The sequence below is a fragment of the Lissotriton helveticus genome, chromosome 3_2, assembly GCF_964261635.1.
Source record: "Lissotriton helveticus chromosome 3_2, aLisHel1.1, whole genome shotgun sequence".
NCBI lineage: Eukaryota > Metazoa > Chordata > Amphibia > Caudata > Salamandridae > Lissotriton > Lissotriton helveticus.
In genome coordinates, this window is record NC_136062.1 from 185,692,045 (window position 1) to 185,707,380 (window position 15,336).

A 15,336-nucleotide genomic window follows, 5' to 3' on the forward strand; every position below is an offset into this window, starting at 1 on the left:
ACTTGATTTCCGCCAAGATCCGTTGCCATTACATGATGGATAACTGATGGGATTCGGGATTGCATTACACAGAATGATATATGTTTGCAATATGCTGTGGGAAAGATAACTATTGAGATTTGCATAATGTCTTAATTACTGGAATTTGGTGACTCGGGTTGTCAAACGAGATAGATTTATCTTGAAGACCATTTTGCTGAGCGAAGACAAGTTAGGCTGTTACTCTCAATTTTTGAGGAATATTTACTGTGACATATGTATTGGTCACTTCAGCATAGGATTTAGCAGGCTTATTCTGTGTAACAGAGCTTTCCACTGAAGGTTTTTTTAACCTTGCACAGTGAGTCGGCCCCTGCAGAGGTTTCTGAGAGAGGTTTATAAATGTCCTAATTCTCCTGTATATGTCAGGCTAAAACAGTCACAGAATCCATATGTTTAACTTGATTTTGTTATTGCACGGATAACATTTGTGATTGGTTTCTTTTTTAGTTTATTTAGTTTCTTTCTAGTTTTTTTAGAATTGCGAATTGGTTGGGTTTCAGTGTGGCTTGAGGTTGGTTCTACCGTAGTTGGAACCACCACAGACATTTGACCTCATTGATAGTCAATATTACTTAAAACCGATTGTACCTGATGGGCAATCATTGAGTCTGTGCTTGAATTAAATTACACTGACTCCTTGGTCTCAGTTTTGAGGGCCACCTCCTGTTTTGTAACATTTGCCTATAAATGTGATTCTGTGTGTTTAACATTTGTCAGCTATTTCTTACTTTTATCATTTTGAATGATTGAGCTGTTGTGCTTTAAATGTAAACCATTGTTGTCAATGTGTGGGCATCTCAGAGGCTGTTTGTTGTCCGTGAACTAACGAAGATAGATTCTGACCACTTACCTCCTTCCTTTGGCCCGTCTAGAATCAATACATTTGCTTTGGTGGTTACTTACTTGCCTTAGTTTCCTTAATTAGTGATTGCATCATATTTGGTAACAAATAGTCTGAGTTCCCCATTCCATTGTGGGCTGTCCCGTAACACGTAAGAAAAAGGCGGAGTTAATATACTTGACATGTATGAGAACACACAAAAACAAGAAAAGAGAGGTCAGATCAAACACTTGATCAGTCTAAGCGTAAACTACACAGACCACAATTCAAGGAGTCAACATAAGATTAGATTCTCACATCCGATTTGGGTGATAAAGAAAGCCCTCACACACTGACCTAGTCAGTGTCATGCTTCATCATCGGGCCCCACCGACAGAGGCCGAATGCCTCTGTGGTGTGCTACGACGCCAGAAAGACTGCGGAGCAGGTTTTTTGTGTGTGGAGGGCGTACTCTTGTTTACAGTGAAATATTAAAAGTGCCTAAAGCAAGGGTATCGGAAAAAATATATTTAATAAATGATCCCTGAGGCACAAAAATAAGGAGTATTACGTGTCTGTATTTATATGCCAAGGTTCAAGGTTGGTGAAATACAGAATATACTCAGTTCATTCCAGTCAACATGTTTCAGCCATAAGGGTGGTATATTACCGTGGCATTCATCAGGACTATACCCCGGCGGTATGGGCTCTCTAATCACCCACCCTAACCTGGGGACGTGAAAGTGAAAAGTAAAGAGTGAAAAAAGTGCATAAAAATTGTGGAAGAGTAAAAATACTCAATTCCAAAAATACTCCGTAATTTTGGAGTGTAACTGCACCTGTAAAATAAGAAAAACACATAGACAGACAGAAGACAAACATAAACAATGTTAATATGAGCCTTCCTGGCTAGTCACAGTGCTCCATGAAGTGTGACTCAAGTGGTAAATCCCAAGGTAAACATAGATTTTATGCACCATCCAGATAGTGAGACATGAACCTTTTAATACCTACTTGAAGGGGCACAGACCTTTTAGGTCCATTGATCCCTTCATAAGGAGTACACGCAATTGCGTTTTTAAATCCCCCATTTTAATCGTTTTTCTTGTAAATAGCACTTTTCTAGCACATCACTTCCCAGAGATATCTGCTATCATCCTTAGGGGCTATCTGGATGGTGCATAAAATCTCCATGTCCATGTTGACTGGAATGAACTGAGTATATTCTGTATTTCACCAACCTTGAACCTTGGCATATAAATACAGACACGTAATACTCCTTATTTTTGTGCCTCAGGGATCATTTATTAAATATATTTTTTCCGATACCCTTGCTTTAGGCACTTTTAATATTTCACTGTAAACAAGAGCACGCCCTCCACACACAAAAAACCTGCTCCGCAGTCTTTCTGGCGTCGTAGCACACCACAGAGGCATTCGGCCTCTGTCGGTGGGGCCCGATGATGAAGCATGACACTGACTAGGTCAGTGTGTGAGGGCTTTCTTTATCACCCAAATCGGATGTGAGAATCTAATCTTATGTTGACTCCTTGAATTGTGGTCTGTGTAGTTTACGCTTAGACTGATCAAGTGTTTGATCTGACCTCTCTTTTCTTGTTTTTGTATGACTAACCGGGGACTAAGAGAGCGCCTCATTCTCCCTACCTCTCCTATTGTTATTGAATGTATGAGAACACGACAAAATAAGAAAATTAGTCTCCGTGGTCCACTGTAAAATGCGGAAAACTCAGCAAAGTTTGTGCAAGGAAAAAGTAATTGTCCAGGAGAATATTGGCAAGTTCTTTAATTTCCAAAATATATTAAAATGTCCCCCACTAGATGGCGGACGTGGCCATGGAACGAGTCGTTGATAAACGTTCTGTGGGCAGCAAACCATGCACACACAGCAGCGCTGTATCACATTCAGAATGACACTGGCAGAAGTAAAGGGGACTTGCGCGGTGCATAAACCGCACGGGGTAACTGTGATCTACTGCCGGCCTTCAGACGGTCCCGTAGTCCAGAAACGGAGTCTCCTTACTATAAAATGGAAGTTATGGCGGGCTCGAACAGGCAGTGCCCCTTGATGCTGTCGCTGATTGGTGAATGATAAAGTGAAAGCCCGCGACCTTCCATCGCCGTTCGCAGCTCCTGGGTGCGCTTCCTGGTCAGTGTAATAAGGATGCTCCAGGAACCCTTTTCACGGTATGATGTTTTATTTACCAGTGCACAGCATGGGTGTGTGAACGAGTGCCCCCATCATTCATTCGTGCTTAATGAGATGTTAACCTGTGACACACATAACTGTTACTTATATGTACACACATTATTTTACACTTTAGATTGAGTGAAACGAGTTATTTATATTTTTTAAATGCCCTATTGTTAGAATATGTGATTCTTAACACTGAAATGAGTGTGCTTCGGTCACCATTCCATTTTAAGAGAATGTTGCATTTCTGAAGCTGCCTGTGCTTAGCTCGGTTTCAGGCACCAGTCTCCATATTCTCAATAAAATAATTCTTTTCTGTTCGCTGACTGTGTAAAGGTCAGGGTTCCTGTCATTAATAGGATGGAGGATGATTCGGAAAATGAGGAAGAGAAGGTGACTATTACTCCTTGAGAAGGTATCGTGATGGAAGAATCTGGCATTAACCTATCCGTGAGAAGGAGGCTGCCACCAAGTGCAGCGAACGCGGATTAGCTCTTACTCGGCGATTGCCTGTGGAATGTTTCTCTCCAACTTCATTTCATGTTGTAACTGTAAAGTTGATGTCTGTTGGTCAGAGGAGACTTGTGCGTTGCGCCTGCTCACCCTTGCAGGCAGACTGCGTTTTCCTTCTTGTGAGACCCAATGCTCTTTATTTATTTATTTATTTATTTATTCAAAGTTTTATATAGCGCGAACAAGATCCTTACAGATATCAGAGCGCTTCACAAAGACAGGGTAGGGGCAGTAGGAATGAACAGAGGTAATGGGAGCAGTGTAGTAGTCACTAACATGATAGGATAATAATAACATACATAAAACATATCAATATACAATCAGGTAAACCAGTAATATAAGACGGCACAAGTCATTGATCCCACTACAGAGGTGTTCAGGTACACCTTGGGTGAGTGGAAGGCTTATACCAATGTTTTAGTATAGAGAGAGCACTGAGTGGGGGCATCGGGAGAGTGAATCAGTGAACCAACGTGTATCATATATTGGTCGGTAGTAAGAAAGTAGCGTAGTAGTGTCCCCATCAAGTAGAAGTATAGTGCCCAAGGACAAGGTGAGCATTGATACAAAGCAGTGCAGGGTCTCTGATCAAGCACCTATAAGGTTCAGGAGATCTTGGCCAGAAGGATGGTTTTCACCTCTTTCTTGAAGAGTGCAGTGGAGGAGATACGCCTGGTTTCAGGGGGGAGCGCATTCCAGATCCTGGGTGCCATTCCTGAGAAGGAGCGCTTGTATGTTTTCTCTTTCCGGAATCTACGAGGTTTCAGGAGTAGATTTTTTGAACTTCTATTGGATCTCGAACCTCCTGATATAGACAACTTTTGAGCGAGGTAGTTGGGTGCATTGTGGTGCACGGCCGCGTGTGTCATAACTGCAATTTTTAGCTGAATTCTGGCTTCAAAAGGCAGCCATTTTAGGGACTTTAAGTCTGGGGATATATGCGAATGTTTTCTTGAGCCAGTAATAAGTCTCGCGGCAGCGTTCAGGGAGGCTCTTAAGGGTGCTGTTGTGGATAGCGGGAGTCCGCTGAGGGCCACAATTCCGTAGTCTATTCGAGGGATGACTAACGCTTGTACAGCAGTTTGGAAGTCTTCAGCAGGGAGGAAGGGTTTAATTTTCCTCAGTGTGTTGATTTGGAAATTAGCTGTTTTTGTGGCTTTGCTGACGTGCTGCTGCATGTTGAGCTTGGCGTCGAGTGTGATGCCTAGGGATTTCGCTGAGTCCACGATGGTGGGTTGGACATTGAGTGCTGTTAGGTTATTGAGCCATGTTTGGGTGGTGGAAATTTTCGCCGGGGGTGAGAGGAGTAGGAACTCAGTTTTCAGAGCATTTAGTTTGAGGTGATTATCGGCTAGCCAAGATTGAGTGTTAATAAGCGTGGAATTCAGATGTTTGATATCTTCCGGGGATTGAAGCTTTAGGTAAAGTTGTGTGTCGTCGGCGTACATATGGAATTGGACATTGGAAGCTTGGAGCAAGGTGGCGAGCGGTTCCATGACGAGGTTGAACAATGTGGGGGAGAGGGAGGATCCTTGTGGAACACCTAGATCTGCAGGCACAGGTGAAGATAGAACATTGTCGATCTTGAACTTTGATTTTTTTGAATTGAATTGAAAATTTGAATTATTCGCCTGTGGAAATCCATTCCTTTTTCTCTATTTTTCTTCACTAGAGCACATTTTATCACACCCTTTTCCCTCTTCTTGATGATAACCGTCACAGACGTTAAAAATTGTGTATCATGCATTTGAACTTTTGATTTGTGAATTTTTGCTTTGAACTTTACTATGACTAAATACATTGAACATAACTTGTTATTTTGAAGTGGTCTGTAGCCTATTTGCCTTTTCGTATTTGTGCCTTTGAATGCCTTTATACTCACTTATTGGTATAAAGTGATATGCTTAAATAAGACTTGTCTAGGACCACTGTTTTCTTTACAGAGTGGGAGATGAGACACTTTGTAGGTGGCTGCATTGACCATGCAAGCGTGAATCGGACTGCCTCGAGTTACCTTGCTCACCCCATACAAGGGAGCTCAATACCCTTCCTACGTCCCAAATACCCCTGTTCAAGTTTACATAAGGCACCTTCCTGACCGTCTAACAATTCCTGCATTTCCTGCCAGAACTACTTCCACTTTCATTATTAGTAGCGTTTGACATTTTAGGTTAATGTTAAGAAAGAGAATGTGGTGAAAGGAGACTTACCCTTCTTCGATTGTTTCATCTAGGACAGCAGCATAGCATGCACAGATCTGGTAGCTATATCTCAACCCAGACGTTCTCTGACCTGTGTCCCTTAGGCTGCTGTCCTCCAAAGTATATACACTCAAAGCTTTCATTTACTATTATTTTGGCCACTATGGATTTGATTAGTATTACTGTGCTAATCCAGTTTTGGAGCAAGTTCACTGAAATGTAGAGCAAATCAGACAATATTTGCCCTAGTGTTAATTGCAAATATGCTATTTGACCTTTGGCAAATTGTGTGGCCAGCATTATTTGCTACACATTTACAGTGGGTACAACTTCGCAAGATTCTTGTTGGCAAATTGAGTGACACTAATTTTGGCAACATGGGATACATTCCTTGGAGTATAAATCACAATTTCAAACTTTTACAGAAACAGATAATCAACTATGAGAGAAAGTGACTCGTTTACTGTCAACTTATTGCACGTTGGCAGGAGCTTCTTCCTTGCCATTACTCTAGTTTACCCATTACACTTCATGGGCTGTCAGGCCCTGTCCACTATTAAGAAATAGATGCTTCTGCACTAGTAGTTTAAATCTAAGTTGTATTGTCTCTTTTCATAATAGGGAACAGATACTTCTTTACGAAAACCAATTTCATTTCCAAATGAAAGCACCTCCTAGTCTTGTTGGGACTAAAATGGTAATTCCTCTCTTGAGAAAGACATTTTCAGAAGCAAGCTGCCAATTTCAACTTTTGGGGGGTAATCCAATTTCTGTGCGATACATTCTGATAGACTTTATAAACCGCTCAGGCAGAACTGAATATGCATTTTTTCCAAACCTTTAGTTAATCCTGCCATGGCATTTTCTTTCTCTAATCAATAGGTCAAGCCCGAATGCACAAAAAGTCAATGTATCATGGTTCACTTAATTTCTTCTTCTGTTTTTCCTAATAGAGTCCATTCCAATCACTCCCAGATGCATAAGTCTCCACTGACATAAACTACAAGTGTTGAGCACGGAATGTGTGGCAAGGTGGGGAACATATAAGAGCCTATCTGCAGAACTGGCATTCCAGTAGAGAAACTCGGCCACAGTCCATCACAAAATGAGACGATATAGGGAAACCAATACAACAAGATGAGGAGTATGAGGTTCAACTGCAATTGGACCCCATGGATTAGAAAAACTCATCAAATTAGGCCGATGGAACAGGCTGAAGGGCCAACAAGGAAAAGAATATGGCTCTAGAATCTGTGAGAAAAGACCTGCCAGAGTGGCACAATAGTGGTGAACGAGGTCAAAGCCTCAGTCATTGGACAGCGTAGCTGGCAGAGGAATGGAGGTGCATCCTCAGGCAGAAGATGGTGGTAACCCAGAGATGTGGAGAACGGGGATAGCTCCATCATGAAGCAAAAGGAAGTGAGTACTGACAGCAAGAACTTGCATTAAGATAGATGCTAGGCAGATGAGGAACTGAGGAAACGATGATGACTAGGTTTTACGCTGGTGCCAGACACGATATACCATTTCGGAGAGTACAGCATGCACAGAGCACTAAATGAGAGAGAAAAGAAAAACAACAACTGACATGTTGGAGCTGTTGCTCAAAAATTAGTTTAAAAGGTTTTTCAGCTAACCAAATAATTTGAATGCCTAAAGCATCTCAATGTCAGGCTTAAGTGCAGCAGCAGAAAAGTGCAGAAAATCAGAAAACCAGAACACAAAGCAGTGACTTTAGCCGGCAGAAAAGAACAGAAGAGTTTAGAGATACTTAGAGGTTCCATTACAGTTTGAGCATGGGAGCACCCAACAACTGACGAGGAGTGACCAAGCCTACTGGTTAAGCTAGAACAAAGACAATACTGTAAATGGACAATATGGCTACCAAGTTCAGAACCAAAACCTTGAGGATAAAATAATGAACATAAAAAGTGGTAGAGTGGGGTGGGGAGGTGGAAGTTTTCAATGAAGAGCGTACCTAGATCTGTGTAACTCAATGACACATGTAGATGGCCTGTTGGTGTAAACCCTAACAGGTGGCTAGCTTAAAGTAAGCACTTCTAAGTCCAGGCACAGGTGTTCTCATTACATTCATAGGACAAAGTGTCAGACGAGATTCTAATAAATGAGCCTCTGACCTGGAAGGATTGAGAGTCACACATGAATATACAAAAGATAACATCACTCAGTTCCTCCATGTCTATGGAGCAGGATCCCAGCCCAGTTATACCTAAATCAAGAACCAGAGGGCAAAAAGCTAAAATGAAAACCAATCGGCCAACTAACTCACCTGCTGTAGTGAGGAAGAACCGGGGTGCTGTGAAGCCAAAAAAAAATCAGTGATAAGAACTAGGAAAATTAAGGATACTGGCCCCCTTGCAGGGGTTAGTAGTGTGACCAACTCTTTCACTTTGCATCAGGATAAGGGAGGGTTTTCATCCGGTAGCAGACAAGAGGGAGATTTCTGGGGTAGGGGTAGAAACTATGATGACCACCCTAATAGATCCTATTATTCAGAAAATAAGTTCTGTTGAAAATAGGCTGCTCAATTTGGAGAAGTTGATGGTACACACCCACCCAGAGAAATCAACTGCTATTTCTAATGAGCCTAAAATTCCTGTAACCATGGAAGGGGGAAGAGTCGGCCAAGACAGAAGATGGAGCCTCCAGTGTTAGGCAATTTTACCCCAGTAGGGTGCCTGATAAGAACAGTTCTACTAGTGCGAAGACAGCTAGTATAGAACCTGTAGCTCCTAGAGAGATGTCCTCTACAACAACAGGTCCCTTACCCTGCAGAGAGATAAAAGACAAGAGGAACAAATTCCTCAGGTGACAATTTTCCCTACTATCGACCTTCCAGTGGAATCTACCCCGTATGTAGTGATCCTGGGGGGTGTTCCTGCTCTCCCATTAGGGAAGAGCGAAGAATATGATCAGATCCTCAATAAAATAAATCACTGGTTCACACATAACACCACTGTCGGCCCGCGCATACTCAATAATAATCTTATGGCACGAAGGGTTAACTGGATTGGGGGCTCACGTAAACAAGGGACTGGGGACTGTATCATCTTAAATTTTGACAATCCCTACACTGCTGGTCAGATACTCTTTAGGGACTACAGTCTTACCCCCTTTGTGGGCTCTGCCATTAAGATATTACCCTTGGGATATTTTTATAGGCCGTTTAAGAGCAGGGGCAAGACAGCAGTGAGCACCGGAGAACCATCAGATGGGGGTGGCCAATTAAGGCCATATCCCAGCCACCACTCACTCTTTGTCCTCTGTAGATAGACCATTTGTCCCTGCTCATAGATTGATGCTAAACAATAGATTTGACACCCTGTCCGGCAATCAAGGTAGCCTTCTCGACAGAAAGGAACATGGAAAGGGAAACAAAGGAGGTTCAGGAATCTAGTCTGCGGACATATATTATGCTTAAAACATCCCCTAGGGCAGAGCAATACCTCATGTGGTCCCTGTCCACACATGAAAATTTGTTATTAACTAGGTTTCGGCTGAACCATTTTCACCTTTTGCTTGCCAGACCCTAATGTTTTACTAGAGGAAAAGAGGCGGCTTCCTGCGGCTGCGACGAACAGTCTCCGCAGGACATGCTGCATTTTATGTTTCTATGTAAATTTTATGATTTTCCTCGTAACCGATACTTGGTCCCAATTTTAAAAAGATTGAACTTTAGACAGACTCGTCCAGCACTGATGTACCTGCAATTACTGAAAAAGGACAGTTTATTTTTTATAGTGGGTTTTTTAAAAGCTTCTGTTAATTCCAGGAACTATATGGATCAATAATGTATGTTTTCCTCAGGTTTTTAACTTATTTACTAACATATATTTATTGCTGTTTTAACTTAAACACTGCCATTTAAATTGTGTTTGTGCTGTGTAACTTTTATGGTTTGAACAACAAACCGAATAAAGTTTCATTGAGTTGAATTGATAACATCACTGGCCAACTGTAGTTACAGGTGAGTGACTAACTTAGTCTCCAAAACTGGATCATTCATATATTCACATGATTAAATCAGAACAGTAAGCAGAGCATTGCCATCCCAATAAATATAGGAAAGCTGCAACTAGGTTCACCTTTACTAAAACAGGTTAAGGAGGTCAGTCTGTCACACTGTTGAGTCGGCTTCTGGTCACACCAAGACAGCATGTGAACATGTGCCTGCTCCTCCAGGTAGCTACACAACAGATGTTTCACAGAGGTACACCAACAGAGAATGCCCCAATCACAGCTATGCTCCTGGTGAAATATGGCCTAAATCATGCCTGGAATGGATGCTTGGTCTTGTTGTGGCAGAATGTGGTGCAGGCATATAACTGCCATGCTATTCCCGGTTTGGAGAGTGGTTAGCCTAGTCTTGTGTAGCTGGAGGAAACAGCTGGTCAGAAGAGCGAATGTCTTTTGTTTTGGCTATGTAAAATCTAAGGCAACTGCGCACATCCAGCGAGGGCAATGACTATTAAGCTGATGCTATGGAAGTTTGGAAGAAGGAGCACATAACGATGGACTAATTTAGGTGGAAAGCAGTGTGTGGCACAAACTTCAGAGTAGGGTGATTTGTCCTTAGTAAAGCAGAGATAAGGTCCTTTTTAATATGTATTTCCCTTACACTTCGTGCTGATGTAAGCACCAAAAGAATTGCGGTTTTCCAGCAAAAGAACTTGAAATGCGGTCTAAGAATGGATGGGTTCGAACCGAGGCAACATGAGTTGGCTGAGCACAGTATTAAGTTTCTATGGTATTAGTGGTTGCCGTACTGCATTGATAGCTCTGCAATGTCCCTTCATAAATTCCTTTAAGATAGTTTGTGAAACAAGTCTGGTTGACTTGCCCTTCAAAAACGTGAGATTGCTGCAATAGAAACTCGTACTGACTAGTATCTTAGACCATCCTTTGTCAGGCTCAGTAAATATGGAAGTATTTTTGAAGTGATATTGTTAGTAGATAAAATCCTCTAGATTTGCACTCAACACAGAAACATTTCTATTTGGCGTTAGAGGTGCTAGTGGTTACTGGCGCTTTTGCCTGTCCCAGGATGTCCCTACATTCTGCTGCGATATCTAGCTGTCCATTCTCTGGGTTGTTAGGAGTCATGCTATGAGATTCAATGACCAGAGGTCTTGAAGCAGAAGGTCTCCTGGCCCAGCCCCACAGTTACTGCGTCTCTTCCGACAAGAGTCGGGAATCTCGTTCCTCCTGGTTTAGCTATGTAAAACACGGATGCTGCATTGTTCTGTTCTTATGAGGATTGCTAGACCTGCTAGACTTGGGAAGAGCGTGTTCGGTCAGGAGGTTTATGTGGCTCTTGATGTCGAGCTCTAAGAAATGAGTAGGATTATCATTTGCCTGGTGAAATGTACAGTTTTTGGTGCTTCGCAGTACCAACATGTTTTATGTTTGTAAATTGTATAGATATTGGTCTATTCTAAATCATGTGCATATGTAAAAAGTATGTTTTTTTGTTCATAATTCATACAAAAGACAAGGCAAGAAAGTAATTGTCTAGTTTGTCCTGCGAAGGGCGAATGTGTTTTGGGAAAAGTAATAAAAAACGTTGCATATAATTATAATTAATTATATTCCAGGGTTAAATAAAAAATCCAACTGGAGAAAAAGAAAATTTGGATCTATGGTGTCAGAGGCAATTTGTTTATGCACATAGTTTAGGATTCCCACCTCTGTTACGCCTGAACCGAATCATTCCTCTGTTTTTTACCCACCTAATAAGGTTCATGGCATGCAATTAAAATCTTACGGATTCAAAAAATTCCCCCATTCTGCCGCTCAGTTAAGAAATCACTTTTCAGGCCTGATTATGAGGATACGAGCATTCTCCACTTGGGTGTTCTGAACAATAGAGTTTCTGGTCAGTTAGTAGTTTTCTCTTTCTACTTTGTAGTTAGCGTTTCTTTTTTCAGAGCCTGATCGTGAAGTGTGAGACACTTTATCAATTGGCAGTTCATTTGAGGATCTGAAGAGACTAGCCCTGTTATTATGGCAGCTCTACATGTCCTTATTATTATGCTGTGTATTGTTTAGGGCATGTGCAGATTAGATTAATAAAGTTGTCTTTGTTGGTGCCGCAGAGTCGGCATAGAGTAGGCCCTTTATGGACACAGGTTGGGTGGTCTGCAATCAATGGAGGTTTTCCTAAGCCTAGAGCCACCAGTTGTCCTTCGATAAATAGAAAATGTAATACTTAAATAAGTTGCCAGTGCAAGGATCTTATCATTTTTTATCACCATCCAGGCGTGCGATCTCAATCTAAAGATATTTTTGTCCACTAACAAGGAGTGCAATTTTGCGGTTTTGTTTATTACTTGCTTAAAGGTTGAACAAGGCAAGGTGTTATTCCATAGCTCGTCCATGCAAGTAGTTGTAAGGGCTTTTTGAAGATATTGATTGTATGGTGATTTTTTGTATCGTTTTCAAGTTCCGTCCAGAGAACCTTGTTTAGTATGGAGTTGGCGGTTTTCGGTTTCAGTCGGTACCAAAGCTTTATTGTGGCGTACATCCTCCCTATTGTTTCATTTATTAGACCAAATTTAAGTTGCACCTGGGTGGGTGAAGCTGACTGATGAATCTGAAAAACCTTTTTATATGTTGAATCAAATAGTTTGTTCAGAAATTCTGAGTCTTTGGTTTATATGATGGCCCCTTCATTTTTTTGGCCGGATTCTAAATGCAAACGTTGATGCACTAGTTCTCTGTGACATATAAGCTTTTTGCGCAAGGCAGTTTAGCCTGCTGTCCATGTAAAACCCCAAGTATTTATAACCGGCTACCTCCTCTAATGGATTATCAACAAGCCATAAGTTCTGCTTAGCTGTTGGATAATTGCTGATAAGCATTGTTATGCATTTTGATGTACTGATTTCTAATTTGTTGGTTGATATGTATTCCATCATTTCCATTAGAGACCTACGGAGACCAACCTTAGTTAGACTCATTAAAACTACATCATCTGCGTAGGAGAGATGCGATAGTGATAGCTTTCCCAGTTGCGGGGATGCAAGTGGATCTTATCAAGCCGATGTGCCAGGTCCAACATAAAAAGATTAAAGAGGTGCAGAGCCATCGTGCATCCTTGTTTTAAACCATTGTTTGTGTTCACCTTTCTCAATAGTCTTGAAATAGAGTAGCAGTATTCCTCTTACCCCTTCCGCGCGGGGCTGTTTCCCCCCGCTGTGCTGGGGGGCACGCACAGCGCCCCGGTGCTCATGACGAGATCAGCTATTCATGAGCCACGGCGCTCCGGTGCTCATGACGAGCTCAGCTCGCGCCCGTTTTAATGGAATGCTCAGCACAGCAGGGGAATCAGCCCAGCGTGCGGGCGTTCCATCAAACGGGCGGGGTCATGACAAGCACAGAAGGGGTTAATATTCTCTCCGGAATACTCCAGGCTTTCAATTTTCCCATAGCAGGTAACGATCCACACTGTCAAATGCTGCCTTTAGATCTATAAAACAGAGAAGCAGTTGTTGTTTTCTCCGATTGCATTTTTCTGCTATTAATGAAAGAGTCAGAATATTTGTGATTGTCCCGATCCCTTTTCTAAAGCCTCTCTGGTTGGCCGGAATCATGTTAAGCTTATTTGACCACTCTGTTAGATCTTCCAAGATCAGGGAGGCGTAAAACTTTGCCTCTACGTCTAATAAGGCGATTAACTTGTAGTTCGATGGATGTGTTCTATCTCCTTTGTAAACTGGTGTGATAAATGAGCCTTGTCCGCTAGGTTGTATTTGATTTAGTTGTTCCGTTTTTTAAATAGTATGGATAGATGGATGCTCCAGAAGGATGGATCATTTTTTTAAATTACTTGACGAATGCCGTTGGGCCCTGGCGCACAGTCTCCTTTACCTTTTCGATTTATGCTTGTTAAATCTTCTGCTAAATGGACGTATCTGGTTTTACGAACAAGTACCCTCTTTATCGTAATTCTTTGTTGTGTCTTCCGCTAGCAACACAGAGTTTACCTTTAAGAAGCAAGTGCTGTCTTTTTCTTGATTAGATGTTTCTACATTTCCTTTTACCACCTCTAGTTCTTAGTGATATAGGCTGCCTTGCTGCTTAGAAGTTGGATTTCCAGAGGTTATGGTTTCTGAAAAAAAAATTGTTAGAAAATTTGCCCAGTCATTTTCTTGTACGTTTGAGGTTAGAGAGTTGACGGGCCTATTTAAGTTGTTTATTGTTTCCCAAAATTTGCTCTAGTTAGTTTTCTTGGCATTATATAGAAGTCGTGTCCAAAAATGTTCTGCACCACTTCTTTTAACCTCCCATTACTTCTATTTTTACTCTTTCATCGGTTGGCGCACATTGTCCCATGCTGTATGCTCCAGTTCTGTTGTTTTTAGACTCCTAACGGTTTTCTTTAGTTCACGTTTCAGGATGTGAACCTGACTTGTTGATACCTTGTTCTTTTTGTGTCCGAGGGCCTATTTTTGTTTTTCCTGACATTAGTGTTGCTACTTTCGCTGTGAAGTTTACCCAGGCTTGTATCTTAGTTGGGCAAAAGGTGAGTGGATACCTTCAACATTCAACACATGAAAATTACATACATAGGGATCCTGCAAGAAAAATAAGTCTCAAGGGAATGCATAAGAGACCGCTTCAGGGTATGCCTTTGTTAAGAACAAACACGATGTATGGATGGTTACTTTGTACATGCAGCCCTCCATATAAGGCAGAGGAGGTGACAGGAGGCTATCACCTTTAATGAAGCTGTGTTGTGGGTGAAGCTGGAAACGCAGACCACCACCTACTTCTAAATTACAAATATATAAAGCCTGGTTTTCTTTTTAAGATCATAAAAACTACGATGAAGCTCATTTTTTAAATACAATATTGTATACATTGATTTATTTGTATTTTTTAGAGCTGATCAGCATACAACGAATTAGCAGTTTGTTCACTAGTTAGGAGTGGCAGTTCTCAACCATGGTGGGTCACAATCAGCAGGAAAGTTGCTAACAAAAATAAACGATAAATGGTCATAATTACCATGCAACATAGAATATATGGAGCTGTGGATTAGATAGTACTACTCGTGTAGAATTCTACACACCATTCTGTGTACCTTAACTGCTTGTAGGAAACGACAACTGAATAGGATTTTCTTAAACCTTACACCTAGGGTGGTAATAGAAAATACCGTAACAAAACGTACCTCCAGCAACTCTGAGACAATCGGCAGCACTTCAGGGTTACAAATGTCAATGGAATCGTCTCGATAAGTCTTCTTTTTGTAACGGATATTCCCCAGGTGTAGGATAGCCGACAAAAGAGAGAAAATCCTATTGAAAAACAAGAGCAAAAAGTTCTATAGAGTATTCATCTCCTAAAATGTAAAACTAGCATACATAATGCACTTACTAAGTTTAACCTTCCTGCAGTTACCCCAGCTCTTTTCTACTGGTGTATGGTTAACCGGAGATCATCAAAGTGGGACAATTCAAACAGAGGAACATTTAAAAAAGGTAGGTTTTCTTTAGGAGTAGCCAATAACCAGTTTGATGGGA

At 41.5% G+C, this 15,336-nt stretch overlaps 1 protein-coding gene across 4 annotated transcripts in view; it reads right to left on the reverse strand.

Annotated features, from left to right (window-relative positions):
• MYO9A (myosin IXA) overlaps window positions 1-15,336 on the reverse strand; it is a 1,257,959-nt gene that overhangs the window by 771,710 nt on the left and 470,913 nt on the right. For all 4 annotated transcript variants that reach the window (XM_078685018.1, XM_078685017.1, XM_078685015.1 and 1 more), the window contains one exon: window positions 14,985-15,111. In XM_078685018.1, the coding sequence (XP_078541144.1) occupies window positions 14,985-15,111 (127 nt within the window). The remainder of the gene's footprint in view (window positions 1-14,984; window positions 15,112-15,336) is intronic.